Source organism: Podarcis cretensis (assembly GCF_951804945.1).
Source record: "Podarcis cretensis genome assembly, chromosome: Z".
Taxonomy (NCBI): Eukaryota; Metazoa; Chordata; class Lepidosauria; order Squamata; family Lacertidae; genus Podarcis; species Podarcis cretensis.
In genome coordinates, this window is record NC_137184.1 from 17,704,012 (window position 1) to 17,725,737 (window position 21,726).

A 21,726-nucleotide genomic window follows, 5' to 3' on the forward strand; every position below is an offset into this window, starting at 1 on the left:
TGCTACAGGGCAGGCATCCCTAGTAGACAAGCTGTTTCCTAAAAGCAACATGGGCTGTTGAGGTGGAGGGAAGATTGAAGATCAGAAGTAGGTAATATGATACGTCTCCCCAAAACTGCAGCACCTCCCATTAACCCCAGTGGTAAGGAATGATGGGAATTGTAGTCTTTAATGTGAGATCCTGTGTGGTGCAGTGGTTACAGCGTTGAGCTAGGACCTTGGAGAACAGGGTTCAAATACCTACTCAGTGATGAAACTTACTGGGTGACCTTGGGGCTAGCCATAGTGTCTGAGCTCCTTTGGCTGTGGAGGGCATAGATAAATCTGAGATGTAGGGGGAGGGTTATGATGTCCATCACTACAATGGAGGATTCCTTGAATAGAAGTGCAAAGTGCCATTTCAATCCTTCCCTCTATCCTTTAACTGTGGAGAACCCTCAAATATGACTTGCAAACTTCAGTTGATCCAAAATGCAGTGGCCAGATTCCTGGCGGGGATTCCATTTAGATCTCTCACAACCCCTGTTTTGAAACAGCTGCATTGGCACACTCCTCCATTGTCTCCAACCCATAACTATGTGCCAGTTCATTTCCAGGTCCAATGAAAGGTGCTCACACTGATATTTAAAGCCCCAAATATCTGAAAGGCATCCTCCTTTCCTACAGACCCTCTCAGGTGCCGAGATCAGCAGAGGGGGTGCCTCTTGGTAGTTCCTCCACTCTCAGTTGCTGGGGTGGCCCAAGGGAGGAGCCTTTTCTGTGGTGGTCTCTAAGCTATGGAAGTCCCTCCCCACAGAGGTGTGCCTGGCACCTTCATTGCACAGCTTCTGGAAGATGCTGAAGATGCACCTCTTTTCCCTGTTTTTTGGCACTTGAGGTGTATATTTTTAGGGTCCACCTTACTTTTGTAAGTCATTTTAAATTGTTCTTAATATTGTATTTTAAAGTTGTCACCTGTTATGGGACCTTGGGGTGAAGAACGGGTAATTAATCATAATGATGATAATGATTTGTCCTCATCCAGGGTGAAGATGGCTTCCCAGGTTTCAAGGGCGACATGGGCATCAAAGGAGACAGGGTGAGTTGTTGTTTTTTTGTAAACATGGTCTTCAAAGCTGGTCATGATACTGAGGTTGCCACTGGGATTAGATCCCAGAGCTGCTACCCTAGAATAACCCCTTCTGCCTGCAAGAACGAGGCATTCCAGAGTGTTTCAGAGACACAAGCTTTCACTTCCTGCCTGCTTCTGAAATTCATCTGAAGGTATACAGATCCTCTGGGAAGGGACAGTTTTTCTCTAGACAGTGACAGAATCTGACACTCCCTTCTTCAGACAAGGCCTGAAAGTTGGAGAATAGGAAGTATATTTTGTTGCTGTGACTTTTACATAACTTATGTTAACTTATAGCAGGGCAGTCCAGGAACTGCAGGCAGTTGAAGATGGGATCTCCAGTCATGGGGCAGGGATATATGGATTCATTGGCTCTTTTGGCTTGCTAGCAGTGTAGGCTCTGCTGGGGGAAGGATCCTCATCTATTTGCTCCTTCTCCTCCAGCTCCTCTTTGGAGACCTCAGTTTCCAGGTCTGGGCAGGGCTGAAAACTGACACCTTGGTAGTTTATTGCCAAGGCACACTTGGTAGGGATGTGGGAGATGGCCTTCCCAGTGGCAGCTCTCAAACTTTGGAATTCCTTCTCTAGAAAAGCCAGACTGGCTGTCCTTCTGCCACCAGTGAAGACCATTTTATTCCAACAGGCCTTTGGGAAGTGACTGTTTTTAAAGGAACAGGCTCTTAATAGGGCTGTGCAGTCTTTTATTATATGCATTTTAATAGATATTTTTATATTGTTTTAATTGTGTTAAAGTTTAATTACTGCTTAATTTTGATATTTGCTTTTTACGCTTTTTGTATTTTATATGTGTTTTGTATTTTTATCTGTAAGCTGCCTTGAATTCTGCTCTGGAAAGAAGTTGGGATGTTGTTGTTTTGCAATTCTGTTTAACATCACCCTTAAAAATTAACCTGCAGCTTAATGGTGAGTGTGAGATGGGCTTTGTAAAGGATCAAGAAATTCATCTCTTTTCTGATTCTTGACAGGGGGAAATCGGACCCCCAGGTCCACGAGGCGAAGATGGCCCTGAAGGGCCAAAGGGTCGCGGAGGCCCCAACGGCGACCCTGGTCCTCTGGGCCCTGCTGGAGAAAAAGTAAGAGCACTATGTGAATGGTATTGGGGAACATGTGATGAGTTATGATAGAGCAGAGCTTTCCAGACTTTTCATGTTGGTGGCACACTTTTTAGACATGCATCATTTCGCGACACTGTAGTCCAGTTTTACTAGCAAGCCAGAGGTTAAACTAACCCCCTTCCAGCTCCAGGAGGAGTGTGGGGAGCGTTCACATGGCATTCCTATGACACGCATAGGAAAGCTCTGTGATAGGGTTTTGAACTGTCAGAATTTAGGATTTATTCTACAGCATCTCTGTCTGTTCCAATCAGACTTCCTGCTAGTTAAGAGATTTGCATGTTCAGACCCAGAAACCTCCCCCCCTAAATAAATTCACACTTGACTCAAATTTTGGTTTTGGTTTTTGGCAGAATTTAGGCCACAACTTTATTGATTACAGAAGTGATTGGTTGCATAGGCTCTGGTTTGACTAGCTACCTGCCATGCAGGTAGCGCTGACCCAGCGTTCCAGCATAGGTCAGCCGAGGGTGAACACCTGGATAAGCGGAAAGCCGGGAACAAATGTCCCCCTGGGCTCAGGCACAGGTACAACTCCCTCTCAGGGGTTGACCAAACCATCAAGTCCCTGGATTCTTTTAACGGAATACCCTTCACATAAAGATGGTGAGAGCGTTCTCCCATCCCTGTCACCTGAACCAGAGCCTATCCGCAACCTTGCAAGTTGTGACAATTTGCTACGCGGCAGGCAAAACCCAAATGTCAACAGCCAATCAGCCAAGTGGGGGAAATTCCTGCCGTGCCCCTGTCCCAACAACAGGTGACACATGACGGCATAGCATGGTCAAGCGCAAAACCCTAAAAGTAGGGAGAGGTGGGTGAGTGTTCCGAATGCACACGCCTAAAGAGGAAGCTCTGGGTCACGTGCATGGGTTCAAATAGGCCCCTCAAACCATTTGGACTGCGTCCCATTGGCCGGTTTGCACCCAGCTACGAGGGACCTACCAATTGGGTGTTGTGGCTGACCAATCGTACCCACCCACAACACAGGGTGTCGGTTTCCAGGTCTCAACACAATACATGCCCTCTTTAAGGAAGGACCCAATATACCAAATACTACCTGGGCCATTTTACTGGTGCCACTGGCAGTGTCTTGTCCAAGCAGAACTCTCTGGATTCAGGAGACCAGGGGTGGATCAAAGCCTATTCTGTTATTACTGTTACCATTTCTTGGATTACCCTGGAACCATGAAGTCGGGTAGAGAAAGTGCTGCCCATCATTCACCCATCCAATGCTGGCCTAGTCTTCATTTTGAATCATGTCCCAAAGCTAGGGATTCCTTCCCACCCCAAAAATACTTGAGCTGTGTCACAGTTTTAGTCAAAGCAAATGAACTGAAACTAACAAACCAAGGTTAGTCAGGTCTTTTAATTTTAATGGGTCTATTTGTCCTACTCAGAGCAGACCCATTGAAATTAATGGCTCTAAGGCAGTCATGTCCATTAAATTCAGTGGATCTACTCTGAGCAAGGCTTGCACTGGGTACAACCGCACCACCCTGTTCTGAATAAGACGAATGATAGATACAAGTCCGTTTTTGGTATTGTGTAAGCATAAAGGTTAATTCTGGAGTTAAGTTAAATATAGAATTCCCCAAATAAAACCTGTTCTCTTCATTTCTTAAATATTGGTTTGTTTTTACAGGGCAAGCTTGGCGTTCCTGGGTTACCGGGATACCCTGGGAGACTTGGCCCCAAGGTAAGCCTTGTTTTGTTTGTGAAGAATTACCTTTTTGGGATGCTCACATTAGAAAGTTTCAGAGATTGCTATACCTCTAGGAAGAAGGTCTTGTATCTGAGAAATGCCTCTCTTCTCAAGTTTCTTTTTAAATTGTCCGTATTTATCCTCCTGTCGGAATGATGTATGGTCTAGCAGTGGAGCCAATGGTGAGAGTTTGGGGGCCAGAACTGAGTCCCAGTCCCTCCATTCCAGCAGCCTTTAAAAATGGAGTATGGATCTTTCTCCACTCTGTCCGGGATAGTTTTAGGAAAGGAAGTGCCCCTACTGATGGTGAAGGGGGAGGGGCCTCAATGTGCACCCATGGAATGTCATTTTGTTCCCTAATCAAGGGGATCTGAGATTTAATCTGAAATGCTCCAAGATGTCCCTTATTATGACATTTCATAATTTATTCTAGATTTTTTTCCCTGAATGAGACAAATAGAATTAGCTTTCATTGCCATTTTTAAGCAGAGAAGAGAGAATACAGATGAGCAAAACCTGAAAAAAAATATGAGAACTTTAGAAGAATAGACACTTTAATCACAGCTATCTTGCCAAGCCAACTGAGATTTGAATGCTTCCATTTCACCAATTCTTGGGAAATATCTTTGAGCGAGTTTTATAGTTTCTGCAGCTAAGCTGCTTAAGATCTGATGTTAAATTAATGCCAATATATTTAAAGGTGCCGTGAGCAATACTAAATTCTGATTGTGATATTAGTTGTTCAAAAGTCATTGTGGGTAAGTTAATTGGAAGAATGGCAGATTTTGCATAATTTATTTCCAGTCCCACAGCTGCATGAAATGCATTCAATTGTGTTTTGAGTGGTTGGAGTGCATTAAGAGAGTCAGAAAATTAAGCAGTGTCATCAGTGAACATACTGATTTTGTGTTCAATATTTCTAATTTTCACCCCCTAAATAGTTGCATCTGCCGCAAATGAATGGCAAGCTCCTCTATCACCACTACAAAGAGAAGTGGCGACCTTGACAAGTGCCCCTATTGAGGTGGATGGGTTTGGTGTCATACCCATTTGTCATACCCATACTGTAATGATGGTGTAGGTAAAATTGATTGATCATATGCAGGAATTGCTTACCAAATTGTCATTTAGATAATAAATATTTTTTAAAGTGCCATTGAATTCTGTCAAAGACTTTGAAGGCATCGAGAGAAATTAAAGTTCCAGAGGAGTTTTGTGTGTGGAGCTCATGAATAACAATAAGGATTCTCCTTACTGAGTCTAATATATTCCTGTATGGGATAGAGCCAGTTTGGCCGGTTGAAATATATTGTACAATAAAATTATTAATCTTTTCAGCCATTACTGCCGTGAAAAGTTTTGCATCAACGTTAATAAGAGCAATAGGTCTATAAGAGAGCCAGTGTGGTGTAGTGGTTAAGAGCGGTGGACTCGTAATCTGGGGAACCAGGTTCGCGTCTCTGCTCCTCCACATGCAGCTGCTGGGTGACCTTGGGCTAGTCACACTTCTCTGAAGTCTCTCAGCCCCACTCACCTCACAGAGTGTTTGTTGTGGGGGAGGAAGGGAAAGGAGAATGTTAGCCGCTTTGAGACTCCTTCGGGTAGTGATATCAAATCCAAACTCTTCTTCTTCTTCTTAAGAGTCCCTGGTTTCAGCAAAAGGGGAAGTTCTGAGGTTCACCATGTTTGGGGAATTTCATTTCAATCTAAAATTGAACTATATAGTCTAATTTACCAGAGTGAGAGCTCCATTTCAAATGCCTTATAATAGGCAAACTCCGGCCCTCCAGATGTTTTGGAACTACAGTTCCCATCATCCCTAGCTAACAGGACTAGTGGTCAGGGATGATGGGAATTGTAGTCTCAAAACATCTGGAGGACTGGAGTTTGCCTATGCCTGCCTTATAATATTCCCCTGAGGAGCCTTCTGGTCCTGGTGATTTGCCCAATGTTAATCTTTTTATTGCTTCCTCTACTTCCTGTTGGGATATTGGTTGATTCAAATAATCCCTGTGCACCTCCGACAAAAGGCACACTTGAGAGAGATAAAGTTCTAGAGAGGATTGTGAAGGATTGTCGGGATGAGTACAGGAAAGTATAATGTTTTTGGAAGATTTTACCAGTTGCCAAAGTATCAATGGCCCTTCCTGGAGGCTTTTGTCAAACACTGGACTATCATAATTGTTATGATACAGAACCAACCTTGCCAAACATGCAACCTTTAGCTGCCCTGGGAGCAGAAAGCTCCACTTGTGCGGAATCACATGAGCAGTGGAGATCTGCCACACAAATGCCCAGGCAAACATGGGAGCAAGCAGGGGCCATCAGCTTTACTCCAAGCCTTCCATTCCCATGACGGGATGATAGACACAAATACAAGTACCTTTAATATTTTGACACTGGATAACTGCACTCTTGATAGGCGAATAAAACAGACAGTATTGTGCTCAAGCATGTGGTGTCCTGTTTTTCTTATTTATCTTGACATTCCAGGGGAGATTGCCTTTTCCTAAGTTGTGGGAGGGCACCATCAGCTATGTTAACTGATGTTGAAAGTTGAAGATCTTTTAGCATATTTTCAGCTGGTTGGTTGTCACCCAGCACACACTGTCTGTGCTGAGCTATTAATATTGAAAGGAAAGCCTCAATGGTAGGCAATGCCAGGCTCCTTCAGGGCGAAAACCTCGTTGCTGGGCAAGGGTGACCAAGACCAGATTCATTTCTTCAAATATGGCAGTGCTGGATTCTTCATATTTTAAGCCCCTGATGTTACAGAGTGCTTTAACTATGGTAAAGTCTATAATGCTTAAAGCAGATGACAATATTACGCGAGGCTTCACCCATTTTGCTTCGGCCTCCAGGGACTCTGTGTGCCCTCTCCACATCTGCTATTGACATGGTGGTATTTATATTCAAAGTAATTATCCAATCCACCAAAAATTGAGCCACATCTCTCCTTTCCTGATTCTCTGGGTAGGCCTATGTTTTTTTGGGGGAAATACATCTATTTCTGTCTGATTGTTCCTCGAGCTTCAGGGCACCATCCTCCGTGGCCTTATGCATTAATTGTATTTCAGATTGATTGGTGGTTGCAAGATTCAGCACTACATTTGCACTTTGAGAGCTGGTTAATTAGAAAGGATTTTAAATTTCTGTGCAAATGGTGCCAGTGCTGTGGTCTAGTCACACGTTAGGGCATGGCAAATTCTGTCTATGTATAGTTACAGGTAGGTAGCCATGTTGGTCTGCCTTAGTCAAAACGAACAAACAAAAAATCCTTCCAATAGCACCTTAGAGACCAACTAATTTTGTTATTGGTATGAGCTTTCATGTACATGCACACTTCTTCAGATACCTTCAGATGCCTGTCTTCAGATACATATCTGTCTATGCAGGTATCTGAGTCTCTATTGGCCTGCATAACTGCTGCCACTTTTCTGCCATTTTGCGGGCAACTGTTCCCATTAGACATATCGGTGTCTGAGGCCTTGTATGAGTCCTCAGATATTGAGCCTTGAGTTTGCTCAGACATTAGATCGAAATGTGTGGACTTGAGTTTAGATCCTCAAAATCCTTGAATCATTACTGTTCCCATGTGTTAATTTTTTTTTGCTGTTCCAAAGCCTATGGTTGTCCCTCAATGCGATTTTCACCCTGTTGTGTTCAGAGACATAAGATTATGCTCCCATTTAGCTTTGCAGTTAGCTACGCCACCCCCCACCCCCCAGTTTTAAACACAAAAGCAATTTTAAATAAACAGATCTTCAGAGCCTGCAAACCTTTTGCAAATCTCTAGGAAAATTTACGCTCATAATAAATGCCTCAGAGCTCGTAGCATTCAAGCTGCCTCATCAACCTTAAATTATTAAGCAGGGATGCTACTCCAGGTGCCAGGAGTGCACACGAGAGATCCAGCAGGGTACCAGGGGAGTAAGGAATCAAAGCATCCCGGGTGATGCCGCTGTAGGCGCTCTGAGGAAACCCTTTGATGCCGGCATCGACTGCCTCCCTCTCTGTGCTTCCACTCTGAGCAGTCTTAAGGAGGAGAGCACCAAAGCCAGGCTCCCATATTACTCTCCATGCAAACTGTTAGATAATTAATTAAGGATAATGATTACAAAGGCATTGCCACTGTAGCATAAAAGTGGTGGCCCCATTTCTAGGATAAGAGGGGGTGCCAACCCCATGCTCACTTTCATTTTGAGTGGGTGTCCACAAATTCTCTTTTTTAAGAAAATGAAAAATACCCTGTGCTTTGATTAGAAATCTCTCTCTCTCTCTCTCTCTCTCTCTCTCTCTCTCTCTCTCTCTCTCTCTCTCTCCCCCTCTCCCTCTCCCTCTCCCTCTCCCTCTCCCTCTCCCTCTCATATTTTATCACAGCCTCTAGAGACACTGTGTGTTTGGAGCAATGTTAATGTTGTTTTTCTTTGATTTTTTTTTTATAATGCATGGTCTTTTATTATTTATTTTTAGTGCTTGACGGGTGGGGGACAGATTTGTTTGATGTTTGAGACATAATTAACCAGAAAGATTCGTTCCTTGCCTGGATATATTTCACAGAATCATAAAATCATAGTGTTGGAAGGGACCCCAAGGCTTAGCTAGTCCAGCCCTCTGCAATGCAGGAATCAGAGCTAGATAATATTGTTTGTATCAGTCAAGTAATATTCCACATAGCACTTCCAGTGTCCTTTCAGTGTGTTTCCTCATAACGGGGCAAAGTCACCTATCATGTTCTTCTCTGTGAAGATGACATTCGAAAAAAGCATCACCCATAGTTTTGACAACTACATTGGGCAATCTTTTGGGCCACCTCACCTCACCATGCCTTGCTCTGGGAGGACTCCGACATTTCCTTGTTTGTCCTGTTGCAATTGGATTCAATAACTTTTTTTCCTTTTAATCATTTTTGTTTTATTTTGACAAAGTAATAATCATAAATAAATAAGAATAAAAATGTGCACCCCACCACTGAGACCATTCCACTGTAACTATAAAACCTCCCAAAATTTCAACATCTCTTGCGATGGTTTGACCCCTTTCCGTTTTAACAGTACAAATCCTACAAACACCCTCCATATCTCCTCAGAATCATTTCTCCTGCATAGTCCCAGTCTTACCTTAATGGCACATGTTAATTTAATGGCACATGTTAATTTATCATTAATAGCTATATCCCACACCTCTTTATACCATTCTTCCATTTTATATTCTGCTTTCCCCTTCAACTTCCTAGCTATAATAATTTGTGCAGCTATCAATAAACTTGTGAGCATGTCCTTCATAGCCTGTGAACCTTCCACCCCATTGTAAATTAATAATAATGCTACCTCTGGACTTTCGGTCAACTTTAACCCAGTGATTTCTGTTATCTCCTTAAACACCTTTTGCCAAAGAAATTGCACATATTTACAGCCCCACCACATGTGAACATAATTTCCTGTTTCCTGGATTCAATAATTTTGTTGTAGTGTTTTACTGATCACTATCTGATGCATTTTAGTGATTGTAAACTGCTTTGTGAGAAGATGAGTTCTGGGTAGAGCCAGTATGGTTTGTGACTAGAGTGTCAGACTAGGACCAGGTAGACCAGGCTTCAAATCCCAATGAGGCCAAGAAGCCCCCTGGGCCAGTCACTGCCTCTCAGACTAATCTACCTCACAGGGTTGTTGCGAGGATAAAATGGGGAGGAAGGGAACTATGTAAGTCAATATAATTGTTTAAAAAAAACAAAGGAATGGTCTTGGAATTTCACTCTTTTTGACTTGTTAAGGGCTCCACAACAAGTTCATTTCCTTCTCTTTTCCTGGAAGTGCGATTCTTTGGTCACTAGGATGCCTTGTGATGTTATTTTGGCAGCTACAGAATGTTCACAGTGACTTCCTTCATGCTCTTTCTCTCTCTTTTCTCTCCCTTCAGGGCTCCATTGGATTTCCAGGGTTTCCAGGAGCAAATGGTGAGAAAGGAGGAAGGGTAAGAGCCTTTTTTTCTTTTTATGCCAATGCTTGACTCATTCCTATTGCAGAATTGTAGAGCTGGAAGGGACCCCATGGGTCATCTAGTGAAACCCACATCACTCTTTGCCCTGTTCCAAAGCCCCCATTTTTCCTCCAGTGCATGTTTATGACACCTGAGGATGGGGAAACCAAAGCGTAAGGGACGCAACAAGGATCCCTTGTGATTAGGATAACACTGAGGGGCTGGTTAAAAGGCTTTGTGTTTATTTGTCCAAGTGCAAAGCAAACTCCATTTCCATAATTATGAGACCGACTGGCAGTCGGGTGGGGGTGGGGGCTCTCATGTTCTTCAACAGCACCCATGTTACAATGACAGAGCATGGACAGCGTTATATTTCCCTTTTGCTCTCATTTAAATTCAAATTGTTTCTAACAGGCATGCTTGATCGGAATGCAGGAGGTATAAATTGCTTTTCAACATGTTAATATTGTGCCATCTAAATTTAGTTTACATAACTTGAGGACGGGAGGGGGGCCATGTACTTTCTGTCTCCCTCCCCCCAGCCCGGCTGCTCTTATTTTTCTGATGCACAATTTCCATCCCTTGATTGTTAGCCACAAATCACTTCCCCACCCCACACCCGTAGCCTGCTATAGGGGAGGCTTTTGGCAGCTTTTCATTCCACTGAGTCGTGTCTTACGAAATGCCACCCTCTCCTTGCTGAATCATGGGACAAATTCAAATGCCATGCAGTGAGGAAAACTAGCAGCGAAAGCACCACTCTCCTGCAACTGTCTGAAGCCCAGCCCAGCTCATAGAATTACAAAGTTGGAAGAAACCCTGAGGGTCATCTAGTCAAATTTCCTGAAATGCAGGAATCTTAACTATTTAAGACATGACAGATGACCATCCAACCTCTTCTTAAAAACCTCCAAATGAAGGAGAGTCCATCACCTTCTGAGGGAGTCCATTCCACTGTCAAACAGCTCTTACCTTCAAAAAGTTATTCCTGATGTTTAGTTAGAAACTCCTTTCTAGTAACTTGAATCCATTAGTTTTGGTCCTACCCTATGGAGCAGGTGAGAACAAGTTTTATCCATCTTCCATTTGACAGCCCTTTAGATATTTGAAGATGGCTATCATATCTCCTCTAAATCTCCTCTTTTTTAGGCTAAGCATACCCAACTCCCTCAACCGTTCCCCATAAAGCTTGGTTTCCAGACCCTGGATCATCTTGATCACCCTCCTCTCATCCGTTGAAAATCAACAGAGTTCAAGATAGTAACATTGCATTTTGTCCTGGGTGGCATTTGACTGAACTGATATGATGTTCATTAACATTCTGGTTGCTCAGAGTAGATTGCAAACATTTGCAATCCAGATAGGGAAGAGGATGGTGTCAATTTGGCTGGGGGAGCCTATAACAGCCAGGAGACGAGAGTCAGGGGTGGGAGAAGCTGCAGGATTGGAGAGTGAAGAACAGGTACAGGAGGAGGGAGAGATCGGTCAGCCAAGTGTAAAGTCAAAAGCTTCCATACCTCCTCCACCTGCCCATATCTCTTCTACTCCACTGTCTCCTGGAACCAGAAAAGGATTGAAGCAGGAAGAGCAGAAACAGGTTATACACAGGCAGAATCTTTGTCTGCTTGTGCGAAGCTTGGGTGGAGCCAACACATAAGCTGAGGTCAGGGGCAGCTGCCTCATTGGGTGCATACCTGGAAGTAGCTGAGAGACATACGACTGATGGACATGCCTTTTCCTAAGTTGCAAGTATAGTTTTGATGATAAGGAGTGAATTCCTCACTCGGGACATCCCATGCCTGAGACATCCAACCTCTGCTTGAGCACCTTCGATGAGGAAGAGTCCACCACCTTCCAAGGGTGTTCCAAGTGATTTAAGGTCACCTCTTTTTTCTGGTTCTAGGGTACTCCTGGTAAACCTGGACCAAGAGGACAGCGGGGCCCAACGGTAAGCCACCCTGTCCCTTCCTGCTTCTTGGCTTCTCTGGGATTGGCTTTTGGGCCAGTTTCTGCATCATCAGACAGGTCACACTGTAACAAGTTTCCTTCCTTATCTTAAGGGTCCCAGAGGAGAACGTGGTCAGAGAGGCATCACCGGAAAACCAGGACCCAAGGTATTTGGGAATCCAGACACCCTATCCCCAGATCTATGTTGTGTGCTCAAACTGATGTTTATGTCCTTTTGGCCTTGGTAGCGCTCTCATTCTAATGTCCTTATTTTTTCTTCATTAAAAGGGCAACTCTGGCGGTGATGGGCCCCCTGGTCCTCCAGGCGAAAGGGTAAGAAAAAACAGACTGAGACAGGAGCTTAGATGAGAGATAAACATGGACTTTTAGGCAGTAAGGGGCAACTTGATAGAAGTTCATAAAATGATGTCACAGCATGGGGGAGAGGATAGAGAGAGGTTTCCCACCCACCTCTCCTGACACTGGAACTTGTGGATATTCAGTGAAGCTGAATGTGGGAAGATTCAGGACAGAGGAAAGAAAGTCCTCCTTCACACAGCACATAGTGAAACTGGGGAACTTGCTTCCACAGTAGGCAGTGATAGCCACCAACCTAGATGGCTTTAAAATAGAATTCGACAAGTTTACAGAGGAGAAGGAGGTTATCAGTGTCTGATAGCCACAATGGCTATGCTCTGCCTCCATTGAGGGAGACAGTAACATTTCTAAACATCCATTTCTGGAAACCTCAGGAGGGGAGAGGGCTCTTGTCCTTGAATTGTGCTTGCAGGTTTCCCTTTAGGACAGGATGCTAGACTAGATGGGACATGGGCCTGATCCAGCAGGCTTTTCTGACGTTCTTATGAAGGGAAGTTGTAGTAGTAACAACAACAGAAGATCCTCGGTTTGATGGATCTTGAGGTTCTACCAAACCTGCCCCACCCCTTGCTCTAGAGCCCACCCCCAAGTGAGAGGCCAATTGCTTTAGCATCACAAGGTGGCAACACTAACTTTCTTGTGTTCTTTTGTCTCTAAGGGTCCTCCAGGGCCCCAAGGACCTACTGGCTTTCCTGGACCCAAAGGCCCTCCAGTAAGTACAACAATGAGAGAAGCGTCTGCCCTTGACCCACCAATGCACCCAGTAAACCAAAACAGAGCTTTAAAAACTCCTACAAGACAACCCACTGGCTCGGATTCATATGAAGAAAATCTTGCTGGCTGTGTCCTCTTAGCATTTTCTTTCCTCCTCTAGGGTCCACCAGGAAAGGATGGGTTGCCAGGACATCCTGGGCAGAGAGGTGAAACTGTAAGTACACAGAGATATTCCCCATTCTGATAGGTACTTGATGTATGGTTGTGTTCTGTGTATTTGTATGCTTTGTAGAGGATTCTTGGGCATGTTCCACTGCAGAATGAGAGTTCAACTTTCTTCTGGGGATATGTGTTGGAAGACCAACTGTGGCAGTCAAGATATCTTGGAAGGCCAACCATGGCATTCATTATATCTTGTAAGACCAACCATGGGATTCAATATATCTTGGAAGGCCACCCATGGCAGTCAAGGTATCTTGGAAGACTAACCGTGGTCAGGATCTCTTGGAAGATTAACCATGGCACTCAAGGTATATTGAAACACCAACCATAGCACTTAATAAATCTTTATGGGGCCTTGTCTGCCATTGCTGATCTTTTCATTGTGAGGAGCCACTGATAAATATCTAAGGGTCCCCCAGGACATTATTTGAAAATCAGTGGTAAGTACAACAGGCAACCCTATTCAGAAGGAATAAAAAGGGGACATTTCAGCAGTTTTCAGGGGACAATAAAATGAGTGGGGGAATGTGGGCCATAGCACCATCATCAGTATTCCTTTGGTTGGGTTGTAGCCGGTTGCCACCATTTTTCTTTAAATGACAACTGAGAATTCCTGCCTCCTTGGGAACAGGAGTTTATGGCTTTACGCTTCTGCTAAGGTCCTGCTTGTGGGCTTCCCATTAGGGCATCTCTTAGGCCACTAAGTGAATAGGATGCAGAATTAGATGGGCCACTGGCCTGATTTAGCAGGCTCTAAGACGATAAGAAAACTTATTTGGAGAAAATAAGCTAATCAATGCCAGCTGGATCATTATCTTGCATGATAAAAGATTAGCAATTTATTTAGCTATCCACTGCTCTTTTAAAACAGTAATTTCTTATTTACTTTTTTCAAACAGGGTTTCCAAGGCAAGACAGGTCCCCCTGGGCCTCCGGGAGTTGTTGGTCCTCAGGTAAGCACCCCCTGCCCACCCAGCCCAAACCACCCCATTCTCTTGCCAATTTCCTTCTCCCAACCTTACAGGGAGAGCTGCCAACTATCCAATTATCTAGCAATTAGTAGACCCTGTCGGATTAATGGCAGAGTTAATTCTGTAAGCCCATGTTTGTTTCTGCTTTCTGGGGTGTAAAAGTCGACTGCCTGGTAATTATTGTTTGGATATGCAAAAACGTAATTAGTGTAATCTTTGGAAACAGCATCGTTGCCAAGGCATTGTTAATGGAGTCAATGAGAAGTTTTGCGATGTTTGCTTTTCCTTTGTGAGGAGATGCAGGATTGGGACACTTACGGGTCTGCCCACACTCCCATTTGTCTCATGCTTTCTTATAATTTGCATCAGGTCAGTAGCACTGATCTGAAAGCTTATCATTTCTAAGCCCAATGCAGAAATGCGAAAACCGTTTTTTTTTTTACAAAAAATGGTTTTTTTACAGAACAAACAAAATACCCATTAAAACCCAATTAGAAATTGGTTCTTCTTCTGATCCATTCTTTTTTGGGGGGCTCCTGAATGGAAAAACACACACTTTCCCTTGTGACACATTGTGTAGGTGTTCCTCTTTCACCTCCCCACTTCTGTCTCCGCCTATGCCTTGTGTAAAAATTTCCAGTTGTCTCAAGAGCCTCTTGATGTGCACTTCTGGTTCTCTGCCCTACACTATTTTTTTTAACAAAAGGGTTCCCCTTTTGCGCTCATGTGGGCATTGCACATATATGTGTACATGTGTGAGAGCGAAAGCAGCTTCCCTTTCCAGTGCCAGTAGTATCAGATGTGTGACCACAATGCAAAAATGGGGAATAACAGGGGAATGTCAACCATCCATGTAGCCCCCCATTCCTTGGCTGCAGCAGCGGTCAGCACCCTGTGCTACTGACACCTTAAATGTTTACATTATGGGCTATGTGAGTGGTCTTCCTTTAATATTAATCAAATTACAGTCTATTTTTAACTTGTTCTTGTTGGACTTCCCCTTGGGGGTTCAAGAGAAGTGACAATATTTTTTAAATTATTATTATTATTATTATTATTATTATTATTATTATTATTTGTGTGCTTGTGAACATGTGCACAGGAACAAAATGGACTTCAAGAACCTCTGAAAAAGAGCAATAGGAAAACAGGGCATGCACTGCAATGCTGTGGCACAAGGGGGCAGAGAAAGGGGTGGTTAAGAAGGAAGAAAAGTGGAACAGTGATGGACAGGATATTGTGAGCTTCTATGGGTGCCTCATTAAATAGTTGTGGAGGAAGGTGTGGGATGAGGACCCAGAATCCCAGACAAAACTTGTGGCAATACTAATCTGCACTGCAACAAGCAGTAGAAAACTTGGGACAAATGGAAAAGTGGATATGCCCTTTCAGTGCTGTTGCTCCCTCTCCACTGGTCTGAGAGTGGCTAAGGGAGCAGAAAGGTCAGGACCACCAAGATGTACATAGATGTATTCATTCATTCAGTTGCAGATTGCATAACTATTTAAAACAGTCCCAGTCCTTAGGCAGAATATACAAATATGCACATACTTTTATAGATGTGAAAAGGTTGCAGCACTTGGGACTTACTTATTCTTGCTAAACCACAGAGCTTGATATACCTCTCAGATCATAGAATCATAGAACTGTAGAGTTGGAAGGGACCCTGAGGATCATCTAGTCCAACCCCCTGCAATGCAAGCTCCCTCTCTCCTGTTCCGGTATTTTTGCATGTGTTGTTCTTGCTTTCAGTGTCATGTGGAAAAGAAGTGTCTCCTTCCTTAATTACTCTCTATTCTTTCCTCGTAGGGTCCTACTGGGGAAACTGGTCCAATGGGTGAGCGTGGCCATCCAGGGCCCCCTGGACCTCCAGGTGAACAAGGACTTCCTGGGTTAGCTGGAAAGGAAGGAACAAAGGTGAGTCTGTTTTTTTATATATATAAATATTTATTAAAATTTAATACATTATAACAGAAAAGAAAAAAAGAAAAAAGCAGGAATACAAAAATACAAAAATTAAAAACAATTTAAAAACAAGAAAAAACAAAAAGACACATATGAATTCCATTTACATATTTTCTTTTTCCCTTACTTTCCAGACCTCCTCATACCACCCTTTCTTGTATTCCAATTCAAATTGTTTGTTCAGCAAATCCTTACCATTAGGTCTTACTTATTTCAAATCCTTATTTTCTATCTCTTAAGCATTACAGCTGAAAACCACTTAGTTACTTTCCAACATCTCTCTAACATTCCTTAATTTTACAGTGTTTCTGCAAATAATCTTTAAACTTCTTCCAATCTTCTTCCACCGACTCTTTTCCCTGGTCTCGGATTCTGCCGGTCATTTCTGCCAAACCCATGTAATCAATCATCTTCATCTGCCATTCTTCCAGAGTGGGTAGATCTTGTGTCTTCCAATATTTTGCGATGAGTATTCTTGCTGTTGTTGTCGCATACAGAAAGAAAGTTCTATCCTTCTTTGACACCAATTGGCCGACCATGCCCAGGAGAAAGGCCTCTGGTTTCTTCAAGAAGGTATACTTAAATACCTTTTTCATTTCATTATAAATCATTTCCCAAAAAGCCTTAATCCTTGGGCACGTCCACCAAAGGTGAAAGAATGTACCTTCATTCTCTTTACATTTCCAACATTTATTGTCCGGCAAATGATAGATTTTTGCAAGCTTGACTGGGGTCATGTACCACCTGTACATCATTTTCATAATATTCTCTCTTAAGGCATTACATGCCGTAAATTTCAAACGGGTGGTCCATAACTGTTCCCAGTCAGCAAACATAATATTATGTCCAACATCTTGTGCCCATTTAATCATAGCAGATTTAACTGTTTCATCTTGAGTATTCCATTTCAACAGCAAGTTATACATCTTTGACAAAATCTTAGTTTTGGGTTCTAACAGTTCTGTTTCTAATTTCGATTTTTCCACCTGGAATCCAATTTTTTTGTCCAATTTGTAAGCCTCCATTATCTGACAATAATGAAGCCAATCTCACACTTTATTTTTTAATTTCTCAAAGCTCTGCAGTTTCAATTTGTCTCCCTCTTGTTCCAAAATTTCCCAATATTTTGGCCATTTGGACTCCATATTGAGTCTTTTAAAAGCTTTCGCTTCCATTGGTGACAACCACCTTGGTGTTTTATTTTCCAGTAAATCTTTATATCTTATCCAAACATTGAACAATGCTTGCCTGACAATATGGTTTTTGAATGCTTTATGTACTTTGACCTTGTCATACCACACAAAGGTGAGTCTGTTTTGATGCAATCAAGGACTGAACCTGAGCGAGACCTTCTACATGCAAAACAGATGCTCTACCTACCCCTGAGCTATAGCCCCTCCCCAGGTAGGATTGGTCTGTATTGACCATAAGGGAGAACTTAATGATGTCCCTCATCAATTTGATTTCTCTCTCTCTGTTAAAACAAGAAACTTTTTTAAAAAATGGCCCAAGGAATAGGAATTGCTTTTTTTTAAATGCCTCTTGATTTGTTGTTTTTTTAAAAAATACATTTTGTTTATTATTTTTATTTTACTAATTTCTGTTCTTAACATTTGAATCCTCACATTATAAACAGAATGTTAACAACAAAACTTTTGTTTTTTAAATAATCCAACTGTGCAAATAAGCAATGAGTTTCTCCTTCCAATTCTGAACTTTGAACCTTTCCTTGCAGGGTGACCCGGGTCCTGCCGGCCTTCCTGGAAAAGATGGTCCATCTGGTCTGAGAGGATTTCCAGGAGACAGGGGTCTTCCTGGCCCAATAGTAAGTAACAGGACTTACGTTGGAAGCATCACGGTGTGCCTTCTGCTAATTTCCCCCAAACAATTTTAATAGTTTCTGCATACCAGTTTGAGTCTGAGATGACAGAACCATATAATTGGTGTACCTCAATATGTTCCTTTTCTGTGAGCCTGGGAATGCTGGAAGGGTAGCTTTATTGGATGAGTGGACAATGATATCATTCACATATATGATAACCAAAAAAGGGGCCAGCAAGCCTTACACATTTGTTGACTGTACAGCTGACAGCTGACATTGTCTGTCTGCTCTAACTTACATTGTATTTCCAGTGCACAGGTTATTAATTATGGTCACCAGTCGACTACCCATCCCTAGCTTCCATAATTTGAGCCAGATAGCCAAAAACATCATTTAAATATTTCTTGAGGGTGCCTGCATATTTCTCTCTTAAATGGTTTTTAAAAAATCACTGGTACACAGATGACTTCCCCTAACAAAAGCCTGATTGGTCATCTGCTAATTTTCCATTTGGGTGACCTTTCTCCTCTTTCTCTCCCATCTTCTTGCCTGCAGGGACCTGTGGGATTGAAGGGCAATGAAGGACCTCCTGGACCCCCAGGCCCAGCAGTAAGTACAAAACTTAGAATTGCCTTGAATCTTCACATTTGCCAACAGCCAAATTCTTCCACCTTAGAAACAGCTGCAGACTGTTCAGTTCTTTGTTTGCTTATCTTCTAATCAAAGCAAATTGCTGCACCTAAACTGTGGCATCTGGTGTCTGGCCCTGGGTTCTTTGGTAGGACTGGATTTCCTGTATTAATTCTACATAAAGTGGGGTTCTATGCTTGTTTGAGAGCCAGCAGTATGTTGACCCATTAGGAAGCTGGAAGAGTAGCCCTTATGTAGAGGGTGTAACGAGGCTGTGATTTTGGTTTTGACCTGCATTTGTCACAATCACTGCTGTTTACATGCTGCTGCAGTTCAGTTTCTTCCCAATACTATGTTATTAGTCTCACTGTCCACTACTTAATGTAAGTTAGGTAACTTTTTACATCATGTAGGTAACAACTGACATTGATCTCAATGTAATGGAAACATCAGTATGATGTTTAAAAAGCCGTTATACATTGTTTATGGATGTTAATTTTTCTGTTTTGAGAGCTAGTAGTTGTTAGAAGCATAAAAGCATAGAAAATTGTAGAATTAGAAGGGTCCCTGAGGATCATTCTAGTCCAACCCCCTGCAATGCAGGAATATGCAATTGTCTCATACAGAGTTTGAACCTTCAATGCTCTGTTTACACAGTCAGAGGCAGTAATACTTTGAATAACAGTTGCTGGAAACCACAGGAAACAAGAGAGTGCTCTTTTGCTCAGGATTCTCACTGACATCTGGTTGGCCACTGTGAGAACAGGGAACTGGACTAGATGGTCACTGGCCTGATCCAGAAGAGATCTTCTTATGTTCTACCTCCACAGTTGGATGCAGTAATGGTTCTAAGTACCAGTTGCTGGAAGCCACAGGAGGGAAGAGTGCTCTTATGCTCTGGTCCCCATCCCCTCACTAAAGAGGGCTCCAGGTCTGCAAGCAGCCTGAAAGAGATCACTGAACCTGAAGTTAGCAGCCTTTGTCTTGTTGTTGAATGTACACCAACCTTCTCTCCATCCTCTCATCCAGGGCTCTCCTGGTGAGCGAGGTCCTGCTGGCTCAGCCGGCCCCATCGGTCTGCCAGGGCGGCCTGGACCACAAGGTCCACCTGGCCCTGCTGGTGAGAAAGGGACACCGGTAAGTCTTACATTCAGATCACGGTCAGTGGGTGGGGCTGGGATAGTCCGATCCTGCAAGTGATGCAAGTGGTTAGTTAGAAGAATAGAATTTTAGACTTGGAATGAACTCCCTGCAATGCAGGAATCAAAGCTAAATTGTTTAGAATGGCAATATTTTTTTTAGGGATGTAACTCTGAGTTGAAAGGGTCATGCCCTAAGTTCTGCTTGGTGTAGGCCAATGAGAATGAGCAGACCTGAGCGAGTGGATCTACTCTGAGTAATAATAATGATTTTATTATTTGTACCAGCATATATAAAAAATAATAAAACATTGAACATTAAAGAGAAACGGGACAGGGCCCATTGAACTCGCAAATAATAGGCTACAGCACATGCAATCTCAGCAGAATTCAGCAAAATAGCCTGTAATGTTGGGTTATATATTTATTTATTTTCATATCATTTATACACTGATTGATCCTAAAAAGACAACAGCCTCAAAATGAGCTTACAAAAAAAGATAAAACAGTAAGAAAAGATGAACGATAGTTTAAGGCTTCAAAAAGTTAAAATCACAACAGGCTAAGCAAGATTAAAACTTGGATCAACCATCTAAACATGTAATGTGGTGAGATGCGTGGGGGAGAAGCCTGTGTGTGTGTGTGTGTGTGTGTGTGTGTGTGTGTGTGTGTTTTAAAGGTATGATAATTCAATAGAGAGCTTCCATGTTCAGTAGTAGTGTATCTCCTGGCTCCCAGTCACTGGGGATGTACCACTAGACAGAATGGGTGGGTAGGTGTCGATGCTGATGGTTGATGACCCTTCTTACAGGAGAATATCATTATTATTCTTGCTTTCCTTTCCACTCCACTCTGGGCCATGATGATCTCTCTCTCTTCTTTCCCACCACGCAGCTTGTGACTTTCAGAGGCGTGGAAAACACAGCCTCAGTAAGGCCTTTTCCCTCCTACCTGCCCGCCACCTCGAACTGAGTGTTGGCGTAGAGTTTTTGAAAGATGGCAGCCAGGCCTGAGGCACTAATCTCCCTCTCCGAGCTGTGTCGCAGACGTCTGCACCGTAGCGTTTATATATGTAATGTTTTCAGAGAGCTGAAATGGGTAGTTTATCTGATGCCAGATTGGTTACTGCAGAGAGCGCCTGGAATTCAAGGGAGAGGATGAAGTGATGCTCTTGGAAAGGAGAGAAACATCAAACATCCATCCTGTTGCAGGCAGGGGGAGGGAGTGCAGGGCAACTACCTCTCTCTGCTCACACTCTAAATCTAGGCCTTCAAGTAAAGGAAATGCTTTGAAACAGCAACTCATAAGAATGATAAAGCCATAGAAGTCTAGAGTTGGAAAAGACCCAAAGGGCAATCTAGTCCAACCCTATGCAGTGCAGAAATGACAACTGAAGAAGCTAAGCTAATTTCAAAGTTTGCAGTATTTCTTCTCCAGTCAGTACGAAGCATCAGTGACATTTGAAGCTAAAAGTCTGCCCACTGAAATATAGCACCTCGGCTAGGATGTACGGCAGAATATTTCCACTGCGGAAGGCTTCAGCCCAGTGGCAGAACATCTGCTTTGCACGCAGAAGGTCCCACTTTCAATCCCCACTTGTAAGGCTGGGAACACCCCCTGCCTGGAACCCTGAAGACTGCCTGTGGTCAGTCAGTGTAGACAATCCTGAGCCAGACGGACCAGTAGTCTGAGTAAGGCAGCTTCCTATATTCCATATTAATTCAGCCTTTTCTTGAGAACTAAAAGGACTAAAACCTTACTTTGTGCTTAGGGAAGAGCCATGGCTCAGTGGCAGAGAATCTGCCTTGCATGCAGAAGGCCCCATGTTCAATCCCCACTGGTTTCTCCAGGTAGGGCTAGCGAAAACACTCCTTGCCTAAAACCATGGATATAATCCGATAACACATTGCGGAATAGGAATGCAACACATTTGGCCCTCCAGATGTTGCTGTACATTAACTTGCATCATCCCTGACCATTGTTCATTCTGGCAGCAAGGGCTGCTAGGAG

At 43.1% G+C, this 21,726-nt stretch overlaps 1 protein-coding gene across 3 annotated transcripts in view; it reads left to right on the top strand.

The window, feature by feature from the left end:
• COL5A1 (collagen type V alpha 1 chain) overlaps positions 1 to 21,726 on the top strand; it is a 181,126-nt gene that overhangs the window by 127,744 nt on the left and 31,656 nt on the right. For all 3 annotated transcript variants that reach the window (XM_079961194.1, XM_079961196.1, XM_079961195.1), the window contains exons 29-42: positions 1,025 to 1,078; positions 2,098 to 2,205; positions 3,890 to 3,943; positions 9,869 to 9,922; positions 11,832 to 11,876; positions 11,989 to 12,042; positions 12,164 to 12,208; positions 12,912 to 12,965; positions 13,128 to 13,181; positions 14,089 to 14,142; positions 15,970 to 16,077; positions 17,861 to 17,950; positions 18,503 to 18,556; positions 19,607 to 19,714. In XM_079961194.1, coding sequence (XP_079817320.1) covers positions 1,025 to 1,078; positions 2,098 to 2,205; positions 3,890 to 3,943; positions 9,869 to 9,922; positions 11,832 to 11,876; positions 11,989 to 12,042; positions 12,164 to 12,208; positions 12,912 to 12,965; positions 13,128 to 13,181; positions 14,089 to 14,142; positions 15,970 to 16,077; positions 17,861 to 17,950; positions 18,503 to 18,556; positions 19,607 to 19,714 — 936 coding nt within the window. The remainder of the gene's footprint in view (positions 1 to 1,024; positions 1,079 to 2,097; positions 2,206 to 3,889; positions 3,944 to 9,868; positions 9,923 to 11,831; positions 11,877 to 11,988; positions 12,043 to 12,163; positions 12,209 to 12,911; positions 12,966 to 13,127; positions 13,182 to 14,088; positions 14,143 to 15,969; positions 16,078 to 17,860; positions 17,951 to 18,502; positions 18,557 to 19,606; positions 19,715 to 21,726) is intronic.